The sequence below is a fragment of the Ambystoma mexicanum genome, chromosome 3q, assembly GCF_040938575.1.
Source record: "Ambystoma mexicanum isolate Mex_15411 chromosome 3q, UKY_AmexF1_1, whole genome shotgun sequence".
Taxonomy (NCBI): Eukaryota; Metazoa; Chordata; class Amphibia; order Caudata; family Ambystomatidae; genus Ambystoma; species Ambystoma mexicanum.
Window position 1 is genome coordinate 607799075 of NC_090926.1, and position 22821 is coordinate 607821895.

At 46.5% G+C, this 22821-nt stretch overlaps 1 protein-coding gene across 1 annotated transcript in view; it reads left to right on the forward strand.

Moving 5' to 3' along the window:
• Positions 1 to 22821, forward strand: part of LOC138582818 (myosin-4-like) — a 196020-nt gene that overhangs the window by 14250 nt on the left and 158949 nt on the right. The window contains exons 2-4 of the mRNA XM_069654483.1: positions 2873 to 3087; positions 3185 to 3328; positions 7754 to 7910. Of these exons, the coding sequence (XP_069510584.1) occupies positions 2884 to 3087; positions 3185 to 3328; positions 7754 to 7910 (505 nt within the window). The 5' untranslated portion in view covers positions 2873 to 2883. The remainder of the gene's footprint in view (positions 1 to 2872; positions 3088 to 3184; positions 3329 to 7753; positions 7911 to 22821) is intronic.

Sequence of the window (22821 nt, forward strand, 5' to 3'; positions counted from 1 at the left end):
AATGGCCAATCAAGAGTCTGTAAAAATAACGGGAGGATAGCTCAAGGGCAATGTGCTTGCCTTGGAAGCAAGACAACACGTAGCAACACAGGTACAGAAACCTCTGGGTATTAAGCACGTTATAAATAAGCTATCATATCATTTCATACTTTCATTAAGCTAACAGGACAGACAAACGATTACAGACAATCAACAAGAACCCACCGTTTTAATGAAACACCCAGTGAATGCAGATTTCAGGTAAAAGTACACCTTGGGTGTGAAGAACAGAGATCTACAGGTAACAGTCTTGAAGGAAAGTCAAATAATTTCAAGAATATGGGCTTCATTACGGGTGAGCCGGTTCAGTAAAAATGCTGGTACTACCGGATCTGGCATTTTTACCGGATGGGTTCACTCTGATTCTGCCAGTAGGGGGCAGTAAACTACTGGCAAGTCCCTATTGGGAGAGAAATGACTGAATCACCGGCACCAGTGTTTCAGTGGTTCCCATCCCATGGAGTCCTATGGTACTTCATGGAATGGGAACTCACTGCGAAGTCCAGCACCCATAACATCCGAGTAATTCCGGGATATCAGGCACCGGTAAAGTGAGGTTGCCGGTAACTCGTGGTAGTACAGGCAGGTTACCGGCAAACTCGTAATGAGGCCCTATCTCTTTTAAGATATTAGGTGGGGTTTTAAATCTCACTGGAAAAAGTAGAACAAGGAAGGGGTAGCAGAGCCACTTCTATGAACCTTACTTTCTTCTTTCAGAAGCATGAATGCATTGATACAGGTTTCCAGTACTTTTCAGTGCATCGAATAGAGTTTGAGTCGCTTGGGATGGCTTGAGATGATTCAGAAAAGTGATGCAGTTCACAACCAGAAATGGCTCAATGGTCAAATAAGCTTGGGATAAATGGCAATGTTCAAATCCAATTGGTTTGAAAGTTTTACATGGTCTAGATGCGTGCAGGGAGTTTCGGCTTTAGTGGTGAGCTGGATCAACTGGGTACAATGAGTCGATGTGGCTTGACAAGCAGCAATGGCTTGAGGCTCGAAGAAGCTTGAGATGGGAAATTAATGTTCAGATCAACAAAGTTTGAAAATGCTCAAAGCGGTTTTGTAGAGTGTCAAAGGCAGCTCTGTTGGTTCTTTTTAGCAGATCGAAAGGGTTTGGAGGGCCTGCAGAATCTTGCATCATCAACTCAAAATAACAGAGAGCCAAAGGCAGATTCATTTTGGCCTGAGGTTGCTGTGATACCCCTCACTGATGATCTAAGTAAAGATGAGATTGTCTTCTGCCTTTCTAAGCAGGAAGGTTAAAAACAACACTTGCAGGTCTTGCCACTTCAGCAGAGTCTTTGGTACAAGTGTACAACTGCAGTTAGGCCTTTTCTAACAATAGATTGCTTTGAGTGTTCCCTAAACTGGTAAGGGAGAATGCCTGCACCCTCCTTGGAAATCCTTTTTTTGACTCCAATGGCTGGGCACTTTTGGTAGTTTTTACCACAGCAAGGTTCCATTGAAATCTTGCAATGAGTTTCTCACGGATGATTCTATGAATGCGATTCAAGCCCATCCCTTACGGACATTTGGCCACAGCAGATTGGCCCAATCCAATCCTACTATAAGGGGCTTATCGTTGCTGCTGTAATAATATGTCTGCCTTCTGGTGTCAGCTGCAAGAGTGCCTTGTCTGCAGGAAGTTAGGAAAGTTCAAAGGAAGAAAGTGTGGCCTAGTGTGAGACCCTTCTTACAGTGTACAGATCCCTTTCTCAGCTACACAATAATTCCCCCTCTCCTGTCTCTGCCGGAGATTTTTTTTAAAAAAGACTCCTGTAATTATATCCCCTGGTGTACCTTTTCTAATGTGTTGTAGAGATTTCTTTAAAGAACCCAGCTCCCGCACTTACCCATGGGGGTATGTCATGCCCTTCTGTGAAGGGTTAAAGCCTTCTCACCAGAGAATAATGAGGCATCTGGGCCTGGAACCAAACATGTATTGTGGGTGAAACTTGCAGCCCCAGACAGCAATGGACAAAGGTCTCTGTCAGCTGCAGGAGTCACAGGAAACCAGTTGAAAATGCAATTACATCAGATGGGTTCTGGTGGTTATAACTTTCTTTCCTCATAGGCCACTATTTTAAGTTAGATGTAGTTTTATGCTTACATTTAACCAACATTCTGTCACCAGGCCATGTGGATGTACAGTTATATATAGTATGAACCATGGATTCCAACTGTTGAAGGCAGCCCATGCCTTTTGTAATGAATGGAATTCCAACAGGCTATTTCAGGAATACACATATTACTCATGTGATTGCAGATTCTGGTGTGTCATAGACAGTCAAGCAAAAGGATGCATGTGTGTATTATCCTTTTACAGCATATAGCACTGGAAAGTGAGGCCTGTGACTCAGAGTTCACTTTCTAAGCGAGCAAACCAGCATCATTTTGAATAGCAAAACATCTAGGATATAACACATTTGTAGGTGACATTCTATGACAGAAAAAAGGGTTTATTTACTGCTGAAACTGACCAAGGCTTTAATGATCCGTTGTATGTAGAGAAGTGAACAGACAAGACTCATTACATACATTGTCAAAATCCTTTTGATATTTTGAAAATGTAACCATGAATGGCAATAAGCATCCGGCTTTGTTTAAAATACCTCTGAAAAGGAAAATTGTTTTTCTCAACTTCATGGAACGATGTAGAACTGCTCTTCAAAAGCACAGCACCATTCATTCCTACTAGTTTCAACCAGAATAATGTATTTTATTTAAGCCGGGGGCAACGTAAAACCATGCAAACTTGCACAAGTAAAAACAGAAAATTCTCGCAAGATTCTTTTTTAAAATTGATGTTTTTTTCTTTGTTTTTAAGAAACAGCAGCCATGAGCGGAGACAGGGAAATGGTTATCTTTGGCGAGGCAGCGCCGTACTTGCGCAAATCGGAAAAGGAGCGCATCGAAGCTCAAAACCAACCTTTTGATGCCAAAACCTGCTGTTACGTGATGGATGATGAAGAACTCTATCTTCCTGGTGTCATCCAGAGCCGAGAAGGAAAGCAAGTCACAGTGAAGACAGCAGGTCACAAAGTAAGCAGGACATACTGCAACACTTCTTTTGTTCTAACGGTGTAAATGAATATCAGCTTTTTCAAATAGGTAATATCATGTCTCCTTCTCGCTAAAGGTTGTGACGGTTAAGGATGATGAGGTCTTCCCCATGAACCCTCCAAAATTTGACAAGGTTGAAGACATGGTTATGTTGACCCATCTGAATGAGCCCACTGTCCTGTACAACCTCAAAGAGCGCTACGCTGCCTGGATGATCTATGTAAGTCAAAGGTGCATGAACGCCAGATCCATTAACCATTTACTAAATTCCTATGAGAAAGCTCTATGGTGGTGGGTGGCAGTGACATTCACTGTGATAGCACTTTCTAGCCAGAGGGCATTGGGCTCTGCCAGTGACTGCTCGCCACTGTTGAAAACCTGGTTGTGACAGCTCAATAGGGGATTGCTTCTTCTTCTTCTTCTTCTTCTTCTTCTTCTTCTTCTTCTTCTTCTTTTTCTTTTTCTTTTTCTTTTTCTCCTTCTTCTTCTTCTTCTTCTTCTTCTTCTTCTTCTTCTTCTTCTTCTTCTTCTTCTTCTTCTTTTTCTTCTTCTTCTTCTTCTTCTTCACAAATCAAGCATATACTTGTTTCTACAGTCATATAATTCTGATTCTGTTCCTGGAAATGCTCCAATGTCACAGCCATTACCTCCATGTCCCTCATCCTCCTCCCGGTACTTACACCTATGGGCTGTGCCTTCAGTAATAAGTACTGGGACGAAGAAGAGTAGGGTTAGGGGCATTGAAGATTACCTTTAAGAAATCTCAGCATTCTCTGCTCATGCTTCAAATCCCAAAATGTTCCCTTACCTATGTCCTAATTATTTTGCACAACTGAAACTTCTTTAAAATGCCCCGGCAAGCTTTTATCATTGGTCATGGTAGGTTTGAACAGGTATGACCACCCCAACTGCCACCATTACAATACACAACTCCCAGCATTACAATAGTAACCTTTCAAACAGAGGATCCATTTGAAGACCCTTTCTTATCTTCCATTGCCCCCCTTTCTTTCAGATCTGCCAGAGTGCCAGGGGACCAACAGCAACCCCTTACATGTGTTTCAGCCTTGTTGGGCTCACTGCTCTTAGAGAGGCACAGCTTCACCTCACTGATGTTGCCCAACAAGCTGAAAAGTGTATGGGATTGCTGTTAGTACTCATGTTCAGAGGAAAATTGCCTAGCATTACGGTGCTGGACTGCCCCTGGGCAGGACAAAGACTGAAATGTGGGGAAATCTCTTCTCTGTGAAAGGGACAGTGAGCTAAAGACTTGGTAGAGTCTCTCCCAGGGGTTATTCATCCAGGAACAGGTCATTGGGCTGTGTTTATGCTGGTAGAGAGATTCCCAGACTCCCTTTTGTTTTGCATAAATTAACTTTGGGTCTCACCCTAAGTTACCAGGGCAATCCAGATGTGGATCCCTTGCTCACTGTTCTTAGAGAGGCACAGCTTCACCTCACTGATGATGCCCAACAAGGCTGAAACACGTGTATGGGGTTGCTGTTGGTATACTCATGTTCAGAGGAGAATTGCCTAGCATTTCAGTGCTGGACTGCCCCTGGGCAGTACAAAGACTGATATGCGGGGACATTTCTTCTCTGTGAAAGGGACAGTGAGCTAAATACTTGGTAGAGTCTCTCCCAGGGGTTATTCACCCCAGAACTGGTCATTGGGCTGTGTTCTTGCTGGTAGAGAGATTCCCAGACCCCCCTTTGTTTTCCATATTTTATTATGCTAAAGATCCCACATGCAAATGTCTCATTGGTCTGCCCGCCCTTGCAGGAGATCTTGGCCTGGCAGAGCGCCCTTCATAATGGGGAAAGCTGAGCTTTACACCTTTCATAAAGTCCCCTCGCCACTTGGCCTCAGAGGGAGGCTGGTCACGGGAGGGCAAAACCCCTGCTGATTATTACCAGGCTCACTTCATAGTCATTTAAGTCCAACTGGTCCCTTGCATACCACCCATCAGACTGCGGTCGTAGCATCAACATGATAGTGGCACTTGGCATTGTCGATAATGTCCTTCATTATCAGCAGGGTGGGAGGATGACACTGCCCTCCACGCTACTCAGAGGTGACCAAAATGGAAAAGGGGGTCTTCCAGAGGTGGGACTCACTTTTGTAGCTGGAGAGGGGCAAGCCCTCTATTTGCTGCCTTCCCCTCTTTTGGCTGGAGCCCCCTACTCACTTTCCCGAGCATTAGCCCCTTTTTCGCAGGCTTCCACCCTCTCCTTTGTTTAACCCCCGGGCCACGTCTCAGGATAAGGATGACGCTGCATCCCTTCGTTCTGCGCTGGTAGCCAGGTCGGAAAGAAGTTCCACTGCTGCAGGCACACCCTGACAATGGTGCTCTGCTCTGACATCTCTTTCTCTGCGCAGCGTATTACTGCTCCTATGAATTTCTCTCGCCGAGACTGGCAGCCCAAATCTAAAAGCGGTTCACAAGGCTTGCTTGAGATAATCACTTGTGATGCCTCCAGGGCCCAGGCCCATGCTTCCAAGTAAGCTGCTACGTGATCGCAGCACACCCAAGGCATCTCGCTGTAAATGCTGCTGTGTTTGCTCCCTTTGCTCCCACTTCAGACGCACACAGCTCCCCCACTGAAGGGCAGACGCTGTGCTTTTGCGCTTCCCCCTGAAGTTGAACAAGCTTGGTTTGTGCCTCCTTGCTTCTCATTGGCTACCAGCTGCAACAGTAGCAACTGATAAATGTTCTGAAATTGTCTCTTCAGGCGATGACGCTGGCATCCATGCTTATCGCTGGTGACCAAAATGGAAAAGAGGGTCTTCCAGAGGTGGGACAAGCCCTCTCTTCCGGTTGCCGCCCCCTACCCACTTTCCCTGAGCATTAGCCCCTTTTTTTCAGGCTTCCACCCTCTCCTTTGTTTAACCCCCAGGGCCGCGGCCCAGGTCAATCTTATGCCTCCTTCAAGGTCGGCTCTGCCTCCCTTGTCGGTAGACCATTGCAGCCAGAAAGTGCAAAATGCAGTGTTGACCCCTGTAGGGCAGAAGAATGTCACTGCCTGATATCCCATCCCCACAGCACGAGATTGCCAGACCCACACATCATGGAATGAGATGACACCCACTGTAAGGGCTCATTGGTTTTTAATTAGGAAAGCATAATAGGGACATTGGCGCAATTCTAAATGTTTGGTCGCTACGCATCCGTATTTGAAGCTAAAATGCCACAAAAAACAGACTTCTGTCACAATATGTCTTTTACTAGCAACAAAATTGTGCCATCAGTAGCACCATATGCGGGAGTGTAAGGGGGTTAAGCTGACTGAGCTGTGTATAAAGCTCAGGTTCTCCAAATATGACCCTGACATCTTCTGATGTATCAGTCGCTTCTTTATTACAGTTACTTACATCATATTAGGTTTGTCATGTCAAGTACATTTGAGCTTAAGGCAACACGCACCGGCATCCTCTCTCTCAGGGGTCTACATCTCCACCTGACTCTCACAGAACACATTCATACATCAACATTCTCTCAGGCTGCATTCTCTGTCATTCACTCCAACATTCCAAGCATTCAGCTCAGGATCCTGGGGAAGCTTAGTCACTACATATCTCCCACCCTTAATAATAAGTTACACCTACCAGCAAAAGATACACACTCACAAACACACACTATCCAAAGTACGTGCACTCTTCACCTCAAAACAGAAACACTCTACACACACCTAAACCCTAAGAGCGTCCTCACCCAGTGGGACATATACTTCTCCAAACACATGCCTCTCATCTGTTACACCAAGTAAAGAAGAGACACCATCAACTTAAACAAAGATACCCTTCAAATCTTCTCAACAACTTCAGGCCTACCAGCTCCTCTACGCATCAGTCATCTCACAACACTAACATCACACCATTTACTCGGCTCCCTCACATCCACTCCAAAATGCATAACTCACTGGCTGCGCACTTCACAAATTCCTTAACCAGGCTGGGTATTCTGAATACCCGGTTAAACAACAACTCCCTCAGTGTCACAATCCCACATGTGCCTGTGCCCAACGAACACCTTCTACACCATACTTCTTCCTACAAGGAGATCTAAAATCACCACGTACCACTCTTCATTAACCACAGAACATACGTCAACAATTATATTCACACTACTTCCCCACAGCCAGTCCATACTACACAACACTCTGGCTGCACACTTCCACTACACTGTGCTGCTGATACTACAACTTCCATGATCCCGCAATGCTGACTTTGCTGACTGGCGCTGGTGGGAGTTGGAGTCCCAAACATATGGAGAGCCGATGCTTGCAGACCCCTGCTAGACAATTTGATGTTTGCAGCTGTGACTCAGTGGCTGATCGTCTTGCCCCCCTGCCGGAATTCATCCCGCTTCATCTTCTTCACATCACTTAGCCCACCATTGACGTTGTTTTCATAATATGTAAAGCTCGCCTTTGTTTTGTTTCATAATTTCATACCAATGAAGTGCTGCACACGCAGGAACTGCCGCCTAACCCCCACATAGTTAAGCATTTCTCATTTCATGTGAGGGTTTGCATCCAATCAGACGTTCCGTGCAAAAGCTGCCCATTTTTTTCCCTAAATGGAAAAGAGATGTACTCGCCTTGTGTAGGCAGCCGCAGTCATGATTTATGATTTGTATTTACAGACATACTCTGGACTTTTTTGTGTCACCGTCAACCCCTATAAGTGGCTGCCAGTGTACCACCCCAATGTGGTGAATGCCTACCGGGGCAAGAAGCGCCAGGAGGCCCCTCCACACATCTTCTCCATATCGGATAATGCTTATCAGTCCATGCTGACAGGTAAGACTGCACCATGTCGTCACACAGGGTTAAATATGGCCACCATGGCAATGATGGCAACTGGACACTAGTTGGCACTGTTCTTGAGAACCAGAATAGCCTATTTAACGGTATGCAGTGATTAATTGCAGCAAAAATGCAGCCAGTTCAAAAAATTGCCGCAAAAATGCTGTGGTTTGACCGAATAAAGGTGTACCCCATTATACCATTTAAGGGGAGAGGGGGTTTCGGGGGTGTCCCCCGCTTCCCTTAAATGTTATAATGGGTCCGGGGGTTGTGGGGGTTTCCCCCTCATCCTTACATGGATTGCGGTGGCAAAACCACTGCCTTTTTGATGCAATATTTTGCGCCCACGGCCATTTTCTGCCGCAATTTTAACACATGGAACCCTCTTTAACAGGAGCTATTTGCCAAAAACAACACAGACTGTTATTTTGTAATTACCCTGTAGGGCAGACCATTGTCATGGTCTGATATCCCATACTCACAGCACCAGAGTGCCAGACGCACAAATCCATACCAATCTGATTATGTTTTTGGCAAATAGCCAAAAGACTTGTTATTTGTTCTATGTTTTTACCTCAATGTGATAGAATCAAGCTCCATTGTAGGCTCATTGCTTTCCTAGACAAATTGCAATTTTGGCCCTGCCCTCCTTTACTGGTAAGTCAAATTTGATGTTTTTAGATCCAAATGGTCGTCCCAAGAGCCCCACTGCTGGTGCACGATAAATGCAAGCAATACACAATGGGCCTCATTACGACCCTGGCGCTAAGGGGCTAACGGCGCCGTAAAAGGTTGCGGCGCCGTTAACCCCTTAGCGCCTGATTACAAGGTCCCTTTGCGGCTCCCGACCTTAACGGCTGGTCTGGACCAGCCGTTAAAGTAGAGACCCGCAAAGGGACCTTGAAGGTAATTACGTTACCGCAACTTGCGGTACCATAATTACCTCCTTCCCCTTTCCCATTGAGCCCTATGGGGCAAAAATGGGAATGGGGAAGGGCCAATGATGCATGGGGAATTACCGCCCCGCCAACCTTGGAATGGGGTGGTAATTCCTCATTGCACCATGGCGGACTCGTTACAATACCGGCAGCAACCATGGTGCTAATAGCGCCATTGGTTACCGCCGGTGTTGTAATGAGGGCCAATATCTTTAAAGAGTAGAATTGTGTTTTATGAGATCGCTAATTAGTGCACCACTATAGGTTACAAGACATGTTACTATCTTGTGCAACCGTTCAGACTAACACCCTATGCCATGCATCTGAAAACCATTATTCATACACAGTAGCAGGCCCTTTTCCTAGCACTACCACAAGTGCCCAAACCAAGGCACTTGAGAACATGAGTTGATTGCAATTCATCTCAAATCTGGGCAAACTGCAGTAGTCCTGTTGCATTAAGATATGTATAATTGGTCTCCCGTTGAATTTGTGGCTGCATGACAGCATGCAATTCCCATCCCAAATCAGGGTTTGGCCCAGCAGAGAAGGTACAACACAATAATACTCTATTCGCAAGAAAAGGTTCCCACTGTTATGATGTTATTTCTTTGGGGTTTATCCCACACTTTGCTGCCGTTTGCATGGCCTCCAGGCACTCTGGAGGATTGGGAAGGGGTGGGTTAGTAAGATTAGTGGGGAGATAGGGAATAATTCAAGATAGCGTTGCTGTTGTGTGGATGCATGCATGCCGGAAGCAGCCTGATCTCCAGGGGTTCTGTGTGGAGAGAATGGAGCCACATTTGGCCAGAGGGGAGCCAAGTGGGCCCACAATACAAGGCTGTCCTCTACAAGGCTGTGGTATGTTATTTGATTGTAGGGGTGCAGTGTTCTGTTGTTTGATGCCTGGTGCAACTGCAAGGGATATTAAATTGCCATGTGTGAGGGGCTCATGCTACGAATCTGCAGCACATCCCATTCTACACACAGTTCCGCATATAAAGAAACATCTGAGCACTCACCATCCACATCTGCACAGACTATGTTCACATTATGGTTTACAATTACAAAGAGACATGCACAGAATTGCCCCTGCACACAGTTTGAATGAGAGGAGTGAGATCATCAAGTTTCAGTGCTGCAAGATAGCATGTGCATTTATGTTGTCACATTACACAAGTACAAATTCATGTGTGAAGTAGCATATTGTCATTAAAAAGACCTCTATGTGCCCCAAAGGCTGGAACAAATTCTGGTTCTGCCGTATTGCATTCCTGATCTGATAAATCTCAAATAATATTGATGAACTTACACTGAGAAAAAAGGGAAAGTGGTTATGCCTCATGATGCAGGGGACCCAGAAGTAGCATCCAGGGTCGATCTAGGGACTGCCCACATAACCTCTGACAAAGTGACTGCTGGGTTATCTTAGGTAAATAACTAGTGTCCTTTGGGCGTCCATTCACCCGGGCATCCAGAGCTAAGGCAAGACATAGCTATGGGTTGCTCCTTTGGGCGCCCATTCACCCGGGCATCCGGAGCTAAGGCAAGACATAGCTATGGGTTGCTACTATACATTACTTTTGCCACAGGTTGCCTAAAAAATGTCCTGCTTACAGCACACAAACACCATTAAAATCAAACTCCAACACAAGACTCCACTAAAACAACTAATTGCATAGACCTGCAGTCTTCTAAACTGCCCTTCCTCACCTGCTCACGCACATGCAATTAATGTACTCATTAGCAACTCATTAGCAACCGATCCCCAGATATATACTCTTCCTTACAGAAACATGTCTCAAACGCCACCACACACCTTTATCCCCGACATGCTTCCCCCGCCCTATCTCATCCACTACAGAGACCACCCACACAAACACAGTGGTGGCATTTCCATCATATATAAAGACGCATTCACACTTAGTAATCCCACATGCCCCCATACCTATCCTTTGAAGATCTCTCTCTCTCTCACTTGCTCCCCTCCATCAAACCCACAACCACCTTTTCCATCTCATTTATTACCCTCCTACACACAATCCCAACTTCAACACTGATTGGACTGATTTAACTACTAACAACTACACCTCCCACTGCAACAACATCTACCTTGGTGACTTCAACCACAGAAGATCCCTTCCAGACACCAATCCCACACTAAAGACTATCCTTGCCCCACTCATCCCTTATGGCCGCTCACAACTCATCACCAATCCCACACACATTGCTGGCAGCACCCTGGACCTTTTGATCACAATCGAAAATCATGTCTCCATGGATAATTGAATCTGGGTATCGTGGTCTGACCACTTTGCTGTCCCCTTCACGCTCACACTTCCAAACAAAATTACACCACCTGACACACATAACCCTCGTTCTCCCAAACAGACAAACCAAACAGATAGAGTTCTGCCTCTTATACCACTCCCCTTTCCCCACATACACATCCCTCCATCCTACTCCACCAATACAACATCATCACAGAGGCTCTTGACAGAATTGCACACTTCAAATTACAACAACAAAAAAACACAGCAACCACCACAAACCATGGTTCAACAGTTCCCTCATCTCTATCAAGCAGGAAGCCAGACACCTATAAAGAGCCTGGCAAAAAGAACCCATACCCCTCACAAGGATACCCCTCAGACACTGCTGCAACAAATATAAAACTGCCATATGCAATTCGGAAACCATCCATAACTTCCAAGAACTCCAATCATCCACAAATCGTACCCAGAAACTATTCAACATTGTCAAGCCCCTCTCTAAATCACCATCCACACCTTCCGCACCGTCATCCACTGCAGTATGCAACTCCCTTAGAAACTACTTCACCTTATAAATACACAGATACCTTCGGGTTTGGAGCGCCATATCAATAAATAAACAAACAAACATCAGGACAGCCCTCCCCAAGCTCACCCACTCACATCCCCACTCCCAAACATTCCAGTGCATGTGACACCTTCCACTGCATTGACACTGACACCCTCATCACCCTCACTGCCAAAAGAAAACCTTCACTCTTCCTGGATGATGCATGCCCACCTCAAGCTGCATCCAATTGCATCACCACTCTAGCTCACTACTGGTTCAACATCACCAACTCTTGTCTCTCACATGGTATGATCCCCACTGCACTCAAAATGGTACACATCTCACCCGTCCTCAGAAAATGATCTCTCGACCCCATGCTTCCTGAAAACTACCTCCCCATTACTCTCCTACCATACCTCACCAGAATAATGTAGCGCTTTATAACTACCCAACTGCAACAACACATCACCACCAACGTACACATCTCCTTCCAACTTGGCTTTTGGCCTGGACACAGCACTGAGACCGCTACTTTACACATCCCCGTTGACCTCCACAGCATCACAGACAAAGGACACACAGAACTACTCATACTCCTTGACCTCTCTGCAGGCATAGACACCATTGACCTAACCATTCTACTAGACATTCTACACACATCTTGAATCTTTCGGGCACTGTACTCCACTGGTTCACCTCCTTTCTCATATACTATGCACCCTTATCAATCAGACCCCACCCCTGTCAAGTATGGGGTCCCAAAATGGTCCTTCCTATCCCCACTACTCTTCAACTTAAATGTTGAATCCCTTGGACAGATCCTTAGCAAACACAATGTTTTTTTCCACCAATACGCAGGTGACATACCAATATACGTTCAAATGTCATCCACTTCACAACTCCACACCTTTAAAAACTATCTCTCCACCATCACCAACTGGATGCCCACCCACATCCTCAAACTCACCCCTTTCAAAACAGAATACTTCCTCGTCTGCCCCCAAGAACTGGCTACCCCATATCACTCTCCACACCTGTTAAATCCTTTGGCTTCACCATCAACCCCCCCCCCACATTTTCTTCACATACCACATAGCCGCTGTCTTTCGCGCTCTGAAAAACCTGTGTATGAATGCAATACAAATAAAATAAAATATCATATCACCTAAACATGCAATCTACAACTACACCTCCTATGCAAAATCAGACATATCTGTCCTTTTGATGATTTCCGTACTGCAGTCCAAGCACTAGTTCTCTCCAAGAATGACTATAGAAATGGTCTCCTCACTGGACACCCCAGCAACACACTTGCCCCCCTGCAAGCCATACAAAATGCAGCAGCCAAACTCATCCTCCACCTACCCAAATATGCACACATCACTCCCTCTCTTTCTCTGTTCCACTGGCATGCCAAACCCCAGAGAATTGCCTTCAAAGGACTATGCATTGCATTCAAAGCCATCTACCTCAAAATTCTAACTTACCTTCTTGACAAACTCAAATCCATCACCCACATAAACCCCAGGCAAGCCTCCTAACACCTTTTACACATTCCACTCTGCAAGCGCACATGCACACCCAAATAAGCACATACCCAGTGGGCAGCCAGGGCATGGAACACCCTACCTCTCCACATACGCACTGCATCCTTCATCACCACTTTCAGAAAGAGCCTCGAAACATACCTCTTTCCCCACAGATAACCCTACCCCCCTCGACTGCCATCACTTGCCTATCCAAATATCTCTATCGTTTCCTGAAAACATTTCTTTTTTCAGCTCCTACCTTCCATATGTGAACCATTTAATGTGCCCAAAAAAGAAACTAGCTGACAGAGAAAATTTACATTTGTTTTGTAAAGATATCTGGCAGTCTCGGGAGGGTAGCTCACGGGCAATGTTCTGGCCTTGGAAGCACAACGACACGGAGCAACAGTTTCGATCCCTGGGTCTGTGCTTAGAAACCTCTCGGTATCAAGCGCGTTATAAATAACCAATCATACCATATCATACAATTTCTTCCAATTACCAGCTCCAAAGGTGTGATGTCGTCACATTTCCTCCCTTGTCACGTGTGAGGGAACACGGGGCAGCAGGAAGGGGAGGGACGGGATATGACGTGGGGTAATCACTTCGGAGTTCGTGTGAAGAAATAAAGACGTGTTGAATGAAGGCTCCGCGTCTGCGTATTATTTCAGGGTGTAACGTTTTACACATTTCGACACTGGCGACGAGGGAACTCACGCAGCGATTCACACGAAAGCGTACGGCGGGTGTGAGAAGATACGCTCCCCGCCAGCTGAAACTCTCCTGGAAGTCCGAGCGAGGTCTCGTAGACACCTGTCAAAGGCGACAGCCTTGATCAGCGGGTGGAGCGTGTCGGCTCCCCGCGATTATCACACGCGGTGCGCGAGTGGAGCACGTTGGCTCCTCGCGACGGCCCTTTTCAGTGAAAAGGATTTAGCGTGCGAGTGGAGCGCAGTTCGGCTCCTCGCACTGAAGCGTGTGAGTGGAGCGTGTCGGCTCCTCACAGCGTTTCCCGCCATAAAGAAAGGCGGCAACATCAGTGGGTGGAGCGCGTCGGCTCCCTGCGACGGCCCTTCAGGGGAAAGGTTTGGTTCTGCGAGTGGAGCGCAGTTCGGCTCCTCGCACTGAAGCGTGTGAGTGGAGCGCGTCGGCTCCTCACAGCGCTTCCCGCCAAAAGGAAAAGGCGGCATCATCAGTGGGTGGAGCGCGTCGGCTCCCCGCGATTACACAGGTGAAGTGTGTGAGTGGAGCGCGTCGGCTCCTCACAGCATTTTCGCGCCAAAGAAAGTGGCACCAGTGGGTGGAGCGTGTCGGCTCCCCACAGCATATAAGGTACACAAAATACATATCTTTTCGTATAACACAGAGACTTTTCTATCATCTTCAAATCGAGATAACGGGAGACACGTATCTAGTGTCATCCAAGCTTCCACACCAAATCAGTGCATAGTTATATATCACCTGTCATGCTTGATGATTCATCTGAGGAATCGCTAACTGTACAAGTAACCCCTGCCAGATATCTCAGCTACCTCCCAATTTTGACCTGAGCGACTCCAGCACACTGGGACCAAGGTGGAAAAAGTGGGTGAGGGATTTTGAAGTGTGTCTCAAGGCGGTAGGGCCTTTGGAGGATGAAAGGAAACACAGTTTGCTCACCCATGCCATAGGATCAAATGTGAGAGATATTTTGGATGAAATTCCTGAAGATGACATAGATACCTACACCAAACTGAAAACAACCCTGACCAATTACTTCACGCCACACACAAATGTGGACTACGAGCGTCACATTTTTCACACCACTAAACAACTAAAAGGTGAAACAATGGATGCCTTTGTGATGAGGTTGAGAATAAAGATGAAACATTGCGATTTTAACAACTACTCGAATGAAGAAGCCCTTCGCTCACAGATTATTGTAGGATGTGAAAGCAGTGATTTCAGAAAAAGGCTTCTACAAAAGGCTCGAAATCTGGAAGAGATTCTACGCCTAGCTCGTTCCGAGGCGGCACTAACAGCACAGGTAGAAGGTCTTGATGGCATCACCATCATCCACGGGAAGCATGAAAGTTTACACAAACTTGAGAGCAACACCAAAGGAAACACGGACCCATTCTGTTATCGGTGTGGACATGAATATCCTCATGAAGGCATCTGCCCTGCCATGGGTCAAATCTGTTCTGCCTGCGGAGGGGAAAATCATTATAAAGCTGTATGTTTCATCTATCGCAGCAAAATCAGAGGGAGTGGAAGGAACAGACGCTCCTCACCAGAAAAAGAACTTAGGCGTATGAGTCCCAATCGTGAGTCACACTACCAGAATGACGTATCACGCCGCCGACAACGAGAGGAACCGTCAGATAGAAGACAATCAAAACTACACATGAGTGGCGCGACAACAAACCTTCATCCTCCGGGAGGAGAAGACGCCCCCGGCGATATGTCAGGTGTCTGGTGGAACAATCACATTCTGACAGCATCTCCAGCACCTCCTCAGAGGACAAACCCAAGAAGGAATCAAATCTCCGCAAAGGAGAACCAAGGATAAAAGGCTACCTATATGCACTGGGAAACCCTACGGCAAAAGAGAATAGCCCTACTCTCATCATCAATGTCAACCAAGTGGCGGCTGAATTTCTGGTCGACACAGGAGCCACTGTAAATGTAGTGAGTGAGGAAGTGTACAACAACATGCCAAATGCACCACGACTACAACCAGCAAGAGCACTCATTTTTCCATATGGCTCCAAGACGCCACTACCTTGTAAAGGCTTTTTCACGGCATCATGTCGATACAAAGATCACGTAAAGGAAATACCCATGCATGTCCTCGAAGCAGCCTCGGATAGTGGATGCATTCTTAGCTACAAGTCCGCAGTTGACATGGGTCTAATCCATGTTCTATACCGACTCATGATGCATAAGCACCTAGATCCCACTGCCAACATTGACAAGATTTTCCCTGCGTTATTCAGAGGACTTGGAAAATTGAAGGACAGACAAATTGAATTACACATAGACAGCAACATCCCTCCGGTAGCACAACACTACCGTGGTATTCCCATCAATATACAGAAGCAAGTAGAAAACGAATTATTGAAACTTTTGGAAGCGGACATAATCGAACCTGCTGAAGGCCCCACTCCTTGGGTATCCCCCATTGTACCAGTCCCGAAAAAGGACTCTGCTGACATTCGCATTTGCGTGGACATGAGAAGACCAAATGAAGCAATCCTGAGAGAACGTCATCAATCTCCCAGAATAACAGACATGGTGCATTTGCTCAATGGAGCCACAATATTTTCAAAATTGGACCTCAATAAGGGGTACCATCAGTTGGAACTTCACAAAAGATCCAGGTACATTACCACATTTGCTACTCACCTGGGCCTCTACAGATACAAGCGGCTCAGTTTTGGAGTTTCTTCAGCAGCCGAAATATTTCAGTCGGAAATTCATAATATAATAAAGCACGTACCAAATTGTCTGAACTTTAGTGATGACATCCTAGTGTTTGGACAAACCCAAGAACAGCACGACGACACCCTCATGCGCGTATGCATGGCGCTGGAAGAAGCACACCTCACCCTGAATAAGGACAAATGTGAATTCAGAAAACCAACCCTGCGGTTTTTCGGTCACATCTTCTCCAAAAATGGGATGACTCCAGATCCCGAAAAAGTCAACGCACTCACAAACACAACACCACCGACCTCTGTCACCGACTTGCGATCATTTCTTGGTCTGGCAAGCTATTGCACGAGATACATTAAGGATTTTGCATCCGTCAGTGCACCCTTGAGAGCCCTCACCAAACTGAACGTCGATTTCCGATGGACGGACGAATGCCAACAGGCGTTCCAAATCATCAAGGATCGCATCGCTGATGCCAAAAACATGGCATACTTTGACCCACAGAAACACACGGAATTGATAGTGGATGCTAGTCCAGTCGGCCTAGGAGCCATTCTAACTCAACTAGATCACAATGATGACCAGGCCATACACCTAGTGTCATATGCCAGTCGCAGCCTCTCAAAGACTGAACAAGCATATTCACAAGCGGAGAAGGAAGGTCTGGCGGTCGTGTGGGCATGCGAACATTTTCATCTGTTCCTATATGGAAAGCCTTTCACCATAGTCACCGACCACCAGGCGCTACTATTCATCTATGGCAATGCTCGAGCAAAGATGCCTCCGAGAATAGCTCGATGGGCCTTAAGGCTACAAGACTATCAATTCAACATTATTCATCGACCCGGGAAGGAACAGAATCCTGCAGACTTTCTTTCACGTCATCCCAATCAAGACTGCCACTCCGATCCATCCATTGCAGATCAATACATTATGTATGTGGTCCAAGAATGCACACCACAAGGACTGGATATGGAACACATAGCCAGAGAAACCAATCTGGACCCAGCAATACAGGTCATTATGAGATGTCTTGAAACAGGACATTGGAAACAAGCAAAACAACTCAAGGAAAGTGCAGAAGAAGAAACCAAGCAAGACATCACCTGTCTACTCACGGTAAAGGAAGAACTTGCAGAAACAGAGGGACTTTTACTGAAAGGGACAAAACTGGTTATTCCTCGCTCATTAAGGAAAAGAGTCCTTGATCTTGCACATGAAGGACACCGAGGAATAATGTCCACAAAAAGGATGTTAAGACAAAGGGTATGGTTTCCTCAGATGGATACTCAGGTGGAAGAACTACTGAAAACATGTCCCACGTGCGTAGTTCTTAACCCCCAAACCAGACCAGAACCCCTCAAAATGACTGACTTGCCCAACGGAACCTGGGAAGAAATTGCCGTAGATCATTATGGTCCTCTGGAAGGGGGTGAATATGTCTTGGTGGTCATCGATGAATACTCGAGATTCCCAGACGCACAAATTGTGTCATCAACAGCAGCACATCACACTATCCCCGCATTGGACAGGATGTTTGCCACATACGGAATTCCAAAGGTAGTAAAATCGGACAATGGACCACCATTCACCGGACAAGATTTCAAAACCTTTGCCGAATACATGGGTTTCCACCACAGGAAAGTAACACCGCTGTGGCCTCAAGCGAACGGCACAGTTGAACGGTTCATGGGAAGTATTAAACGAACCACGCAGATAGCTCGCTTGACTGGAGAGCCACTGGAAAAATTATTATGCAAATTAATGAGAGACTACCGAAATACCCCACACAGTACCACTGGCAAGTCACCATCAGAAGTCATGTTTGGCAGGAATGTGCGAACTAGACTACCGCACATAGAACTAGAGGAAGAACGGTACAAAGGAGACACTGAAATGAGACTACATGATGCGGCCCAGAAAATGAATATGAAAACCATGGCAGACAAGAGAAGGAGGGCCGAGGATAATAATTTAGAGCCAGGAGACATCGTCGTAGTGCGACAGCCCCAACACCGCAAAAACATGGCGTTGTTCAATGCAGAGCCCCTCACCATCACACAGAGGAAAGGCTCTCTCATCACAGCTGAGGGAGCAGCGCACACAATAACAAGAAACAGCTCTCATTTCAAGAAGATGCCCGGGATCATACCACTGGTCGAACCGTGCATACCAATGGACACTCTGATGCGAGATGCACCCTACGAAGGAGACCAAGACGATTCCGACACTGATGAGCTCCGCCGGACACCTCAGGAGTCGCGTGAAAGAAGTAACTGGAGGCCTCAGAGATCCCGACGTCGACCACCGCGTCTCATTGAGGAGATGCCCTGATAGTGAACTTTATGTTTAGTATCGGGGGGGTGTGATGTCGTCACATTTCCTCCCTTGTCACGTGTGAGGGAACACGGGGCAGCAGGAAGGGGAGGGACGGGATATGACGTGGGGTAATCACTTCGGAGTTCGTGTGAAGAAATAAAGACGTGTTGAATGAAGGCTCCGCGTCTGCGTATTATTTCAGGGTGTAACGTTTTACACATTTCGACACAAAGGGTAGCATGAATGTAGACAGGGAAGGGTCAGGGGAACTGCCCTTTCCCATTATAAGCATCTCGGTCTGGGTTCCCAAATGTGCAGTCGCTGTGTAATGAAGAATGTAAACTGCTTGCTTGTCTTGCAGTGGGTACATACTGGCATTGCATGTTAGTTTCGGTGAACACATTCTGAAGGGGTGTTCACTGAGTTGTATGCTGGGTGCACCAATGCATATGAGGAAATCACTGGGGGCACACTCCCAAAGTGCCTGGCCTTTAGGCAGTGCTCGAAGTGTACAAAATGAAGTAGCAGAACTATGTTCCCTGCTCGCCTGCCCCCGATCCCCACAAAACCCATTACCATGCCCCCACCCACACACAATCCAAACCCCCAAACAAACACACCTCCTTTTAAGGGAATGTTCTGTGCAGTGCACTGAAGTGCAAGTTTAAACTTCTCTGTCACTTTTATTTTATAACTAAACCAATGCTGAACGATATCTTTTTAAAATAAAAGTATAGGAACAGTACATCTTAAAAAGAAAAAGTAGAGGAGTAGCGCTTCCAACCGCTCCCGCCCACTTCGACCACTCCCTTTAGGTATTTGAAAGGAGGCACCCAGTGACCCTCGTATGGCTCCCGCAAGTGGGGGGGGTGCAATGACACAAATTCACTGGCCATTATCCAAATGAGGGCCAGGTGCACACACACTAACAGTGACAGCATAGCAGGAACTATTGCACCCCTCACCATGACATCTTTCCTCCATTTCTCCCAAGCAAAGCAGCAGTGCTCGGGAACAGCTATTATTTTGTTAATGGGTAGCACAGTCCAGACCATGAGCCAGCCTGTGCACTGTCTCAGGTGCCGCTTCAGACTTTGCCTACCAAGCCCCAGTTGTGCAAAAGAGCAAATCTGCTTTTCCTCTGCACTTGATGGACATGCTGTCTTGGATCTATGCCATTGGTCAAATCACATACCTGTGGAATCCATCTCACCAAATATCACCCACCCAACCCCGGCCCTGTGCCTCCACCCCGTCGACGACTATCTCTTCGATTTGCCTACCCGTACCCACCTCCATCCTGCATCTACTCTTAATGGGGAGCTCCCCAGCCTCAAACCCAGCCAGCACAGCCTGCTAGCACTCCCCCAGCACACCCACCAGGTCCTCTAACACCACACTATGCCTTCCAACTCACCACCCATCCTCCCAATCTCCTTACCTTCTCAATCACGGTGCTCCCCGCTCCACTTCCTGTATCTGTGCAACAAGCACTGGCTAAGGAAAGCCGAGTACACTTTTGACCCTTCATTGTTCACTGAACAAGAAATGATCTGTAGCTCTAGCATTACCTGCTATTCCTATTACTTGACTCTGTAACCCAGACCGGACCCCGCTTTTCAGTTGTGGAACCTTACCTGTAACTAATTATGTATTACATGCTGTATTGTTGTACTGACCTGTAACTATGTGACTATGTAACTATGTAACCATGTAAGCTTAAAGTATTCTTGTTTTTCGTGCCCTGATACCTTCGGGTCTGATGCGCGCTATAAATAAACAAACAAACTGCAGAGCCAAGTCGTAACCTGAGTCCTTCGAATATGGGTAGAACCAAAGGTGCTGAGTACATGAGGGCCGAGGGTGCAAGTGACCCGTACTCTTTGAACCATGGGGGCAGGAGTATCATTTTGCCCCCGTGGATATTCGGCATGTACTTGTTTGAGGGCAGCCAAAAACGAAATCAAAAGAAACGGATTGAGTGCTGTGCGCATTGAAATAGCTGGGCTCGACAGGGGCTCTGGCTTCTCGCCTGCTAGGCTGCGGCTCAGTGAACTGTTAGCATGCATCTTGCAAAATAAGCAAGTGCTGCTCATTTCAAAATAGGAAGGCAGCCTTATAATGGACCATTTAAGCCTTAATTGAGCGGTGGCCGGGGAAGGAGAGGGAGGGCCAACCACTGTTGTCCTGTCCACCCCTCTTTGGCAGACACAGAAGAAGCAACAGGAAGGTGGAGCACCAAAAGGAGAATGCTGTGGAAAGACAGCTCGGCAGTTTAGGCGACTATTGTTGAAATGTTATGTTGAGACCTGCCTAGAAATACTATGGCTTTTTACAATTCTTGCTGCAAAATATGCTCTAAAAAATTGGTTATTTTGACTTGGGGATGGGTGTGGCTCCACTGCTTTGCTTGGTGTGGGAATATCTGCCCTGTACCGAAAATCAAAAGCTGGCACCCAGAGGTAGAGCGACTGTCTTTCACAATCTAAAAAGCAATGCAGTAATTAAAAAGAAAGGTCTTATGTCTGCAGTGAGTATATTTAGTATATTCTCCATGCTGTGACAGCATTTTGCTTTTGTCCACAAAATCAAGCATGTATCGGATGAACTAAAAACTTTCTTTAGCTCAATAGCACAGTACAGATATATGCATCCATCACAGCTTGTCTGAGGAATTTGACCATCCACGTGGTTGTCTGCACTTGTTTGGCCGTTTTTGAAATTTGTAATTAAATGGAATGATGGTAGACCAACCTCAAAAAAATGTGTGGGTCTAATCCACACACATGTTCCTATGCCCAAACTACAACAAAACATAGACCTGTGTACTCTGTGATAGTCAACGCCTACAGGCACAGTCCGCGCCTGTCATATTTATTTGGAATGTGACAGCCAAGAAGTGTACAATGTCATCTCCAGGAAGGGGGAGGACTAACTTTCCTCCTGCCATGGTCAGCCTGATTAACTGACAAAGGTTCATGGACCTGCCCTGCTCTTTTGTTAGGCCCTGCCTCTGGTGGCAACGATTATCAGGGGGTACTTAAAACAGGCCTACATGGGGCCTGGCTGTAGAGGATAACAAAGGAGAAAGGAAACCCGACAACCTTTCATATGTAACTGTGTCGAACTGAAGCCAGCTCTCACCTGGCAGTACCGATGGCAGTGAACTGTCATGTCTGGGTCTTTTGTTGGAGTAGTCCACGCCCGCTAGGTGGACCCCATTTATAAAGTACGAGAAGGTGGTCCATAGGAGCCAGAGAGTCTGGTCTCTCAACATCTTCAAGGGAGACTTGCCGCTTTAACAGGAACCACACATGGAGGACTATTAACCAGAGAGACTCTTTGAACATAACAGACAAGAAGATAGGTGGGACTTAGTTACACAAGAGAGGGAGCCCAGAGCTCTTTCTGTTGAGGGAAGGTTTCTGCCATATTAGTTCTGGGGCACCCCTTATTCCTATTTTCCCACCTTCACCTTTCCTGTTGCAAAGCACTCTGATTATGACCCCATGCATATAGATGATTGTTGGCAGGGACCCCTGGATTGGTTCACTAAGCTATGCTTAGCCTACACCAATCAGTGTGGCCGACTTGGCTTAAAAGGCTGAGCCTCTCTTTTGGTGGATCATCTGAAGACTCCACAGAAAGTAAGAAAGAAGAATTCAACCTTGGACACTGGCAGAGGGTACAGTCTTACTTCAATCTTTCGCCAGTGAAGGAAGGTCAGGATATCCAAAGATGAAAGCATGATCCCTTCCATAAACTTCGCCCAGGGAACAGAGGGAAAAAAAGATGTCAGAGCACCTCCAGCCTCTCCAGAAGCATTACCCAGCCAGCATACAGCGTGCCCTGCTAGGCTGTGCAGCAAGCTTCCTGGAT